The 12220-nt window shown below is 39.1% G+C and overlaps 1 protein-coding gene across 1 annotated transcript in view; it reads right to left on the bottom strand.

Moving 5' to 3' along the window:
• LOC126474687 (DDB1- and CUL4-associated factor 1) overlaps positions 1–12220 on the bottom strand; it is a 245895-nt gene that overhangs the window by 209516 nt on the left and 24159 nt on the right. The window contains exon 3 of the mRNA XM_050102169.1: positions 8815–8965. Coding sequence (XP_049958126.1) covers positions 8815–8965 — 151 coding nt within the window. The remainder of the gene's footprint in view (positions 1–8814; positions 8966–12220) is intronic.

The raw sequence follows: 12220 nt of genomic DNA, 5'->3' as shown, positions 1-12220 counted from the left end.
TAACCCTGTAATTACTTTTTTACATAAAAAATCACAATGTGAACCGTTTAATAATCTAAAAATAACAAAACTGTATCATTTTAGATCCAACTGATGATGCCTTAAAACAAGAAAAGGCTAAACGCGTCTGGGATAAATAAAGTGGCAGCAGGAAAAGGTGGTTTTATTTACAAAACTATTATTTCTATGCTTGCTGCAGAGGATTGCCACACAAACAAACCTTTTATTCAAATAAGTAATCATCCATCAAAATACACATGGATTGTGCATTTTTTAATGTGCACTCAATTAACATTACTTTTGTTGAACAAACAGAATGAGTAATTAGGCACATTACTATAAATAACCAGTAGACCAACATAAAGAAATGAAGTCATTTCTTTATGTTGGTCTACTGGTTATTTATAGTAATGTGCCTAATTACTCATTCTGTTTGTTCAACAAAAGTAATGTTAATTGAGTGCACATTAAAAAATGCACAATCCATGTGTTTCTTATCATCAGCACCCATTTGTAAACTCTATGCAAGTGCAGACTACAGAGTCTCATCAGTTCCCACAAGGGCTCCATAGCATGCAATACTGCCCACTGCTACCAAACAACTGGCAAATCCTCATTCCGCAACTATGTAGATACCCAGAAACAGTTATGCATATTGCTACAATCAAGCAGTTGCATAAGGGATTACCAGAAATTTGGTCCCATGTGAGTCTTTGTTGTTCAGTACAAATTTACTATGTGGCTTAGGGCCAAGTGGCAGACCACAAATATCAGGATTTCACTCCGCAATTGGTTCTGGCACTTTTTCTGTCAATTATTGCTTATTTCACCTCTGGCAATGATTCGTTGATGTGAATAATGCCAAGCTGAACCTAGGTTCAGAGTTCATGCTATATTATAGATCACTGTAAAACTGGGTACATTACATCTACATCTACATCCATACTCCGCAAGCCACCTGACGGTGTGTGGCGGGGGGTACTTTGAGTACCTCTGTTGGTTCTCCGTTCTATTCCAGTTTTGTATTGTTTGTGGAAAGAAAGATTGTTGGTATGCCTCTGTGTGGGCTCTGATTTTATCCTCATGGTCTCTTCGCGAGATATACGTAGGAGGGAGCAATATACTGCTTGACTCCTCGGTGAAGCTACTGAGCGTCTCTCCTGCAAAGTCTTCCACTGGAGTTTATCTATCATCCCCATAACGCTTTCACGATTACTAAATGATCCTGTAACGAAGCGCTTCCTCTCCGTTGGATCTTCTCTCTCTCTTCTATCAACCCTATCTGGTACAGATCCTACACTGGTGAGCAATATTCAAGCAGTGGGCGAACAAATGTACTGTAACCTACTTCCTTTATTTTTGAATTGCATTTCCTTAGGATTCTTCCAATGAATCTCAGTCTGGCATCTGCTTTACCGATTAGTTCAAAGGTTGGAGGAAAACAAAGGCATACCATCACTAATACAATCAGGACTAGTAAAACACTATGAATTCTACTCATCCTTCACACTGGGCCAGGTTTTCCTCATACTTCTACTTCATCTATATAGCAAAGGCACAGAGCATTGCTTATCTTGTATTATGACCTGAAAAGCCACTATCAGTCCTCTGAATGTTTTCAGTCACAGAAAAGTAATTCTGAAATTGACATTACAACCTGAAGAAATAGAATATAACTACAGAGTAGCAAAGACAAGTGCCAGACCCAACTAATACACCGGACCTTTCAAATATTTTCTTGTAACAGTTACTACATTGAAAAGATGAATGATAAAAAATTAGGTACACTGCTACCATCCATGCCTCAAGAGTTCAGTCAAATATCATCCAAAACAGACTCAACATAATTGAGGAGTTAATGAAATAGAACACATTACGCCTATAGTCTGATATAAATTAGCCAACTTCTACCATTGCCATGACAAGTATTACCTACAGGTAACAGTCATAACACTTTGGTCTCCACAGCAATAGAAAGCTACAGTACTTTAAAGTCTATATCTGCCACAAAAATACTGAAATTCATGCTTGGTTCTTATCTCATAAGTGTCTTCCTTTTGTTCCTCTTTCAACTACTTTCATCACATGCTCTGATGTATGCAAAAATAAATGTTGCACCGGCCTCCTACTACAATTGCTCACTGAGAACTGGTAGGCACACTGCTTTGCACAGCGGATATGGCAAAACAGTGGGACCTGACAATGGCAGTACAATTACCATTGGTGTCATGCTGGTGGGAAAGGCCAGCCCTCTAGCCCTCAAATGCCACCTACTTTACATCAGACCAAAGTATCTCAAAATTCATGAACGTATCAACTACTGTAATAATTAAAAATTATAAAATAATACACCAACCATTGGAATAATGACATTATGAAATGCATAGATTGCTGCTCACCATACAGTGTAGATATCGAGTTGCAGACAGGCACAACATACAAACTGCTAAACATGTGAGCTTTCAACTACAGTAGACAACACACACATTCACACAAGCACAACTCATTGTGTGTGTGTGTGTGTGTGTGTGTGTGTGTGTGTGTGAAACATTCCACGTGGGAAAAATAAAAATATATATAAAAAACAAAGATGCTACGACTTACCAAATGAGAAAGCGCTGGTAGATGGACACAATAAAAATACACAAACGCACACACAAATTTCAAGCTTTCGCAACCAACAGTTACCTCATCAGGAAAGAGGGAAGGAGAGGGAAAGACAAAAGGATGGAGGATGTAGGTTTTAAGGGAGAGAGTAAGGAGTCATTCCAATCCCGGGAACAGAAAGACTTACCTTAGGGGGAGAAAAGGACAGGTATACACTCGCGTACACACACACACACACACACACACACACACACACACACACACATATCCATCCGCACATACACAGACACAAGCAGACATTAGTAAAGGCAAAGAGTTTGGGCAGAGATGTCAGTTGAGGCGGAAGTACAGAGGCAAAGATGTTCTTGAATGACAGGTGAGGTATGAGCGGCGGCAACTTGAAATTAGCGGAGGTTGAGGCCTGGTGGGTAACGAGAAGAGAGGATACACTGAACAGCAAGTTCCCATCTCCAGAGTTCTGACAGGTTGGTGTTAGTGGGAAGTATCCAGATAAGCCGGACTGTGTAACACTGTGCCAATATGTGCTGGCCGTGCACCCAGGCATGTTTAGTCACAGGGTGATCCTCATTGCCAACAAACACTGTCTGCCTGTGTCCATTCATGCGAATGGACAGTTTGTTGCTGGTCATTCCCACATAGAAAGCTCCACAGCGTAGGCAGGTCAGTTGGTAAATCACGTGGGTGCTTTCACACGTGGCTCTGCCTTTGATCATGTACACCTTCCGGGTTACAGGACTGGAGTAGGTGGTGGTGGGAGGGTGCATGGGACAGGTTTTACACCGGGGGCGGTTACAAGGGTAGGACCCAGAGGGTAGGGAAGGTGGTTTGGGGATTTCATTGGGATGAACTAAAAGGTTATGAAGGTTAGGCGGACAGCGGAAAGACACTCTTGGTGGAGTGGGGAGGATTTCATGAAGGATGGATCTCATTTCCAGGCAGGATTTGAGGAAGTTGTATCCCTGCTGGAGAGCCACATTCAGAGTCTGATCCAGTCCCGGAAAGTATCCTGTCACAAGTGGGGCACTTTTGTGGATCTTCTGTGGGAGGTTCAGGGTTTGAGGGGATGAGGAAGTGGCTCTGGTTATTTGCTTCTGTACCAGGTCGAGAGGGTAGTTGCAGGATGCGAAAGCTGTTTCCAGGTTGTTGGTGTAATGTTTCAGGGATTCCGGACTGGAGCAGATTCGTTTGCCACAAAGACCTAGCCTGTAGGGAAGGGACCGTGATGTGGAATGGGTGGGAGCTCTCATAATGGAGGTACTGTTGCTTGTTGGTGGGTTTGATATGGAAGGATGTGTGAAGCTGACCATTGGACAGATGGAGGTCAACGTCAAGGAAAGGACATATTTAAAGACCATATTTAAATATGTCTGCTTGTGTCTGTATGTGTGGATGGATATGTGTGTGTGTGCGAGTGTATACCTGTCCTTTTTTCCCCCAAAGGTAAGTCTTTCCGCTCCCGGGATTGGAATGACTCCTTACCCTCTCCTTTAAAACCCACTTCCTTTCGTCTTCCCCTCTCCTTCCCTCTTTCCTGATGAGGCAACAGTTTGTTGCGAAAGCTTGAATTTTGTATGTATGTTTGTGTTTGTTTGTGTGTCTATCGACCTGCCAGCGCTTTTGTTCGGTAAGTCACCTCATCTTTGCTTTTATATATATATATATATATATATATATATATATATATATATATATATATATATATATATATGTGTGTGTGTGTGTGTGTGTGTGTGTGTGTCTTTAAATATGTCTGCTTGTGTCTGTATATGTGTGGATGGATATATGTGTGTGTGCGCGCGAGTGTATATCCGTCCTTTTTTCCCCCTAAGGTAAGTCTTTCCGCTCCCGGGATTGGAATGACTCCTTACCTTCTCCCTTAAAACCCACATCCTTTCGTCTTTCCCTCTCCTTCCCTCTTTCCCGATGAGGCAACAGTTTGTTGTGAAAGCTTGAATTTTGTGTGCATGTTTGTGTTTGTTTGTGTGTCTGTCGACCTGCCAGCACTTTCATTTGGTAAGTCACATCATCTTTGTGTGTTGTATGCTTTAGAAGAAGGCCCTTTGGCTCACTTGTTTAGCAGTCTTTCTGTTGTGCTTGCCTGCATCCAGTATATGGTGAGTACAATAATATACCACCATAGACAGTGCAAGGCTTCACATTAAAACATTTTGCCTCTTACCAAATTGTTGCTCTTGTGATTTACTGGTGGTTGCTACTACCTTGCATTTCAAGCCCACCAGCTAAACTCACTGCAAAAAATTAGTTTTTACTTGTGATCCTTTCGTATAATTTATCTAAGCACTGGCAAGTAGTGCAAATTTAAATAAAATACAAGTTGAAATAACAGAGAATGTTAATAAAAGTATACAAAGGGATACATTCTTTTGAATAATTGATGTAGGCAAGGAGTTATGCTTCGATCAGCTGAAAGTCCTACAAATATGCATTTCTGTATTAAATAAAATTACAATAACCAAATGCAGTGAGGACTGCATGATTCCATGTTTAATGTGGCAGCAAATTTCCCAGATAATAATGAACCCTTTAACATAAAAACCCAAGTTATCTCATTTTTATTATTTTGACTGAACTTAGAATCCCAAATACACTCATTACAACTTAAGAAAAGACCTTCGAAGAAATAAAACCTCACTTATATCCATTTCAGCACTGATAGTTAAGTGTTCAGGTGTTAGAGAGCATCTGGTCCTACATTTGTATCTTGGCTATTGTGTTTTGGCTGAGGTGACTGCCACTAGATGTGGTCTTTACTTTGTGCGACTTTGGATACTCAACAACAAACCAGGTTCTTTCAGCCTCTCTCCTATTTAGGCAATGCTCTCAGAAGAGGATGGCTATAGTGATCCTGAGTTTGAAATTGAATTCAGTGGCTCAGAAAGTGGAGAAGAATGTAATGCTACTTCATTAGAGACTGGAAGTGATGCCAGTTTGTCAGATGGGTGACACATACTCGCCAGTGGTACGAGATAAATAAATCCACAGTGCTCCAGTAACCTCCTACAAGACTTAAGTTCACAGGAAACCATTGTGAAATACATGGTTAGAATCCAAAACTACAGAGAAAATAAAAAGGATTTCAAGTTTCAGAACAGAACCTGAAACGGATGATGTTCCCACAACTGACAACATGTCCTCAGGCTAAAATAATAATAATAATAAAATATGAGAACAACAGCAACTCACTTCAAGAAAGAGCTTTTTTAAAAAAAAAGACATAGAAATCACCAGTCGTATCCTTATGAGAATACAATATAAACTGTGTGGCAATTACACACAAGAACCACAGAGAAATCATGAACATAAAAATCCAAAGAGGGGCGAACATAGAAACTGATCATTGGCTCACCAGACTTAAAATCAGGCTGACACCAAACAGAATGAATATGAAGACCACAGTGACACCAAAGTTTGATGTGACAAAATTAGTCATTGAGGATCAAAGTGGAATGGGAGGATGAGAGAGCTGTGACATGAGAAGAATTCAAAGAGAAGGTAAACAGGTAAGCAAAAGCAGAAATTCCTCTAACCAAAAAGAAGAGACATTCACGGTGGAATGACAAGAGCTAAAGCAACTGAGAACAGGAAAATGGCACGCAAATGGAACAGTGACAAAACAGAAGTTAACCTGGCAATGTAGGATGAGAAAACAAATGAGACGCACCAGGAAAGAGAAAAGAGAATATGAAAAGGATCAGTTAAAAGGAGTAGAAGAGGATTTCCAAAACTATAACACAACTTCTACAGGACATTTAAAACCAGAGTCAAAGGATACCAACCACAAAATGCATATGTCAGGATACAATTATAGAGTTCTGGCACTGAACAACAAAGAAGTGCAAGACACTGCAGTTAACTACTGAACTGTCCAGAAACGATGATTGAAAACTGTAGAACAGCTGGAGAAGATGACATCATAGCTGAAATGCTAAAAGAAGCTGAGCCAAATACCACCAGAGAAACGACAAATATCGTATAAAACATATGGGAGATTGAAGTAATATCAGAAGACTGAAAGTGCGCGGTTGTACACCCTCTACATAAAAACAGAGGTATGACCAATGTTAATAATTAGAGGGACATCTATCCTGCCAGTCACATTTGAAGTTCAAAGTTCAAACACAGTGCCTGCTAGATAGGACACAGTTGCAACAGGAGGCAAGATAAGGGAATAAAAATCAGGCTTCAGACTGTGAAGATGCTGTGCTGAGCAGATACTAAATTTAAAGACAGTCCTGAGATACGAAGAAATGAGAAGCAGAGTGACCATGAGCTCTCCTGTTGGGTTTCCAAAAGATATGCTATTTATATAGACCATCACTTTTCCAAGAACTGGAAGAGAGTGACCTCAATGGGAAGACAGAGAACATTATCAAACGGACACTAACAAACACCAAATCTAAAATCAAATTCATGAGCAACTTATCAGTTCTCTGAGATTAGAACAGTAGTGAGACAGGGAGATAGTAATTCACCACTATTGTTCAATACACTATTAGACAAAGGTGTCAGGGAATGGAAAAAAAATTGAGGACAGAGGTATTTTATAAACCAATCAGGGTAGGAAAGAAAAACGGAGGACTTGATATTGGCACTTTGGAATTCACTGATGATCTGGCAATACTATCAGATAACATAGAAACCGCAGTGAGGCAAATTGAGGTTGTAAAAGAGAGTGCTGAAAATGTCAGGCTGCATATCTCTGAGAAAAAAAGAGTGCCTGCCAACCAAAAAGATACCACACATAATATCACAAAAGATACAGGGAGCTCAAGAGAGTTCACAAATTCAAGCATCATTGTGAGATACACACAACTGGGATGGTAAAGAAGCTCACGAACTGAGAAATCAAAAGATGATTAGAGCATTATGGATGACTGGCAACACCTATGATAAATCATACCTATCATGTCAACATAAAAGTGAGACATAGCAACACTGTCACCATGTTACAAAACTTATATGCAACAGGAACATTGGTCATGGATTGGAAAAGTGCACTAGGAAAGGTCAAGAAAGCAAACAGAAGAAACACCATAAAAATCCTAGGGCTCAATGAGAGAGAAGCTGACTACAGATTACAGCATGGACAACAGAGCAAACAGATATCTAATATATTACATGACATGAAGAAACATTGACTGAAATTTTACACAAATGTCAAGAGAATGTTGGACACCCAACAAACCAAACACATCTTGCACTCAGAACGCATTAAGAACCTGAAGTGGATCACCAAGGGCCAGAAGGATGCTGGCATAACAAACTCAAAAAGTCAGACAAACACTCAACCAAAAGAACTCATATGGAAAGTAAGCCAAGAGGTCATGAAATTCAAGAAAGGAACAGAAGAAGGAAGAAAATGCATAGTGACAAGATGAAAGACGTGTGGTGCCTCAGAAAATTTCATAATAAGCAGATGTTTCTCACGATCCTCTAGAGGCCTATTACAAAGTATAATAACCATTTCAATAATACCATCAGAGACAGCAAAGGGCTTGGAAAAACTGAACAGGATGGATAGTGTCTTTGAAAGAAGTTACAAGAGGAGCATCAGCATGACAAGTGAAAGGAAACACGGATTAGTACACGTGATTTGTAATTTGGGCAGCAAAATGAACAAGGTGATAGGCATAAAGAAAATATAAAATGCAAGAAAAGCTTGTCTGAACAGGAGAAATACATTGCCATGGAATATAAATTCATGTGTTAGGAAGACTTTTCTAGAACGACTTAAGACAAAAGAGTCCCTTTAAATTTGATACTACTGAAGAATGCTGAAAAAATTAGATGTGGAAGATGTTGGAAGGTACAGGTATGATTTATCCCTCCCATTTACTCCATTTGCAGAACTGTAGAACTACAGACCCAAATTCTCTCACTTTACAGTCAGAACCAATAGTTTGTATGCGACATGCAGTATTATATTTCTTCATTCGCAGACACAGAAGCTTCCAGAATTTTAAGAGTAAATTAATCCGTTTAATGCTAAATATCAATGTGAAATACATCAGTTACACTTGATGGCCTTTGCTATTTTTCACATTATCTCTAAGAGGATCTATTAATCAACTCTAAAAAGGGAAGCTGAGTATTTTACTGCCATGTTACTAATTCTGAAAAGAAAGTAATACACAAGGTTTATTTGTAGAAATCAAGTTTTTTTACCTTATTCATAAAATTTTCTTTGCGAAATAGAACCTTCAAAATGTGACCAAGTGCACAGTCTGGATCAGCCCTGATTGGATGTCTTTCATCAAATGGATCTGGATCCATCTTCATGTAGTTATCAGTTTCTACCTCTATTATCTCTGCAATCCTGGATCAGAACATAATTCATGGATTACTAACCCACACAAACAAAAAAAATTATAATCAAAATTGTACAAAGCACTTGCCATGGAACTTTACAACCAAGAAAGTGAGATCAGCAAGAAATGTTTAGTTTGCTATTGATTGACATCAGGGGAGGTATCAGCAAACAATACTAGATAGTATTTTCAGAATAATGTCTCTCAACTACTTACAGGAATATGGGCACTTTCATACAATACAAATAAATACATCTCTACCAATGACAACAAGAACAAAACTGTCACATAGAAACATTTGGATGTTACATTATATGAACTGCAAATAAAATGAACACATCTAGTTAATGAGACACAAAACAGATACATAATAATCTTAACTTAGAAAGAAACTACTCCAATTACAGAAAATCTAGGTTCTAATAGAGTTAACATAAAAAGTCAACAATACTTCTTACATTAGACATTCATTTGCTTAACGTTACATTAAACAGAATAGTCAGCTCGCACAAAATAAATTCACCCATGCACAGAAACACATCCTCATCTTCAACACTGGCAAGCTCAAACCTTTTTTCTGAAGGAGGTGGACACCTCAGTTGACTGTTGCCTGCTGACTAAGCAAACTTCCAGCATTCTTGTTGCTTTCTATCTACTGCATAGCACATCACAGCCTTCACACACAGAAGGTGAAGGGAAAGTTCTTCATAATAAGGTGTATTTGTTTACATGCAATGCCATTAAATTTTGGTTGGAAGAGGCAAAGGAGGAAGCAAAAATGTCATTCTAAAGTGTGTTTGAGCATTATAGAACCCATTCGATCTTCCAACTGCGCAATAAAGAGAATAAAGGAGAAGGGGTGAAAATATAACTACAAATACTTCCCAAAGATTCACTACTTCCAGAAATATGCAGAAGAAGGAGAAAAAATTTTATATTTAGGCAATATTGACAAGCAGGTTGTTAGGAGACCAGATACACACTTTCCATGTGACACATTCAGCAATGTAATAGATAACTTTGTCCTGTACACTACATTATTACCTCTTTTTTGTTTTAAAAGATTTTCCTCTGGTAGCACGTGGCTTGACATGTTTTGCTTTGGGTTGATTATGTGACTATTTTGTTTTCAATATTCTACTGATGAACTATTGGCTTTGAACATCCATATTTTCGAAATATTGGTCATAACGATACCAGGTGGTTAGAGCTGAAGTGCAGCTACTGACAGATGTCCTCTGTGGGGTGTAGGTATCGTATGGCTGTGAAACTTGGTATATATGCTAATGTGTTAATGCAGAACTGATTTAAGCTGGAAAAAAAATAGTTCCAGCTGCACATCGGCATTATACACTGTTTGTATGATGGTATGATATCCATGCCGTCATCTGACAAGCCATAACATGAGCGAAGAATACGGCCATCGAGATAAGAGAACAAATGTTGTTGGTGAAACTGTTTTATGTGAACTGCAGCAATCAGAGTGCTGCACTGACTGAGTACCGCTGACTGAAAGGTCTGAGGACAGGCCCAAAGCCTTAAAAGGTTTACAGCAGATGATAATAACTTCTAAACACATGTGAGTGTGGTATGGCACCTGGAAGACTAAGAGGCAGTTGCTCTTGCTGTAACTGGGCATGAAGCACATGTCACAGGAAGTGCAAGTGCTCGTGCAGTGTCACGAGAATTGGCCATCCCATGGTCCACAGTACAGAAAGTTTTGCGGTCTATTTTACACTGGTACCCATACAAGATCCAGATGGTATAGCAATTGAAACCTCATGATTTACAGCAATATTCTGATTCACTCTTTGGGTTCTGGTAAGGATCAACACTGACTGATGATATGCAGTTGGGCAATATTCAAATTTGGGGTACTGTTAAACAGTCTCTTATGAGTGAAGAGCCACTGCATTCGCCACACGATTGTGTGGTGTGAATTGAATAGTACCTTCATTCTCAATCCATTCTTCTTTAAAGAGAATACACCCAGTGGGACTTGTCAGGTGCGACACGACATTCGCTCGTTATTGAAACTTCCTCACAGAATGTGTAACTCCAACTTTGTAAGAGAGCAACTATGTGAAAGTCACTATTTTCATCAAAGATGGTGCCACACGCCCACTGAAAAATCTGCTTAATGCAACCTTCCACGAAAGTGTTATCTCCTGGGGTTTTCCACATGCTTGGTCTGTAAAGTCACCTGATCTGAATCCATATGACTTTTGGCTCTGGAAATGTCTAAGAGAATGTTTACCAGGGACACATTTTGCCTCCACCTGATCTGAGGACCAGTATACAGGAGCAAATGTTGATCATGTCATTTTATGGATAAAACATCTTGTCGGGCTCCTGTAAGCGGCAGTAAACAATAAAATCAACATTATGCTGTCCTCATTTGTTTGAGCTTTTCTGTCCTTATCTCATTCCTAATCCATTACATATAGAAACATTTCTAGGATTCAAATCTTCACATTTTCACCTGGTGGCCAATATTGCAATTAATTTTTTTGCGTAAATCAGCTCTGCAATAATGCATTAGAATATCAGTTCCGCAGCCATATGATAATTATAGACCAAATTGGACCTTTGTGAGTAGCTGCACTTTTAACTATAACCAGCTGGTATAACCTGTTAATACAATCATTTGCACACTTGCTAGCTATAGCTTACAAGTTATGCGAGATATGCATTTGTGTGTAGGCTCCAGTTCTCAAACTAAACCTCCCTTACCAATATAACGCCGCTCAAGAGGGAATCCCTATCACTACCATTGACCTTATTTTAGCGTACTGTCTGTGCAAGTATGAGCAAATATATTTTGCCTGCACTCTACACACAATGTGTGTTCTTCAAACTGCAATAGTCAATGTCTGCAAGAAACTAGAATACCCATCAGAAATAATGTTCTGAAAATGAATGACAAAGAACACAGAAATCATAATCTACATTCAAATCAATATGTCCCCACATGAAGCAAAAACAGTCTGCCACAAGTCTGTGAACCATTCAATTCCGGGATGATCTAATTTTTCCAATCCCTTTCACATTCCTAATGGACAAAGATCCCTAATTACATCAACATACATAGTTTGTTTCCAATGATTTTGTTTTTACAGACAGTACAAGTTTAAAAAACAGTTCACCTTAAATTGGTATACCACAAGACTGACACTGGTACGCCATAAACCTACTCAATATTATGTCACACAGCTCTTTTCGATTGGCAAATATAATTTAAGAAAGGCTGAACTACTGGAATA

This window comes from Schistocerca serialis, chromosome 1 (genome assembly GCF_023864345.2).
Source record: "Schistocerca serialis cubense isolate TAMUIC-IGC-003099 chromosome 1, iqSchSeri2.2, whole genome shotgun sequence".
Lineage (NCBI taxonomy): Eukaryota > Metazoa > Arthropoda > Insecta > Orthoptera > Acrididae > Schistocerca > Schistocerca serialis.
Note: the sequence above shows the minus strand (reverse complement) of the source record. Positions and strands in the feature narration are given on the sequence as shown.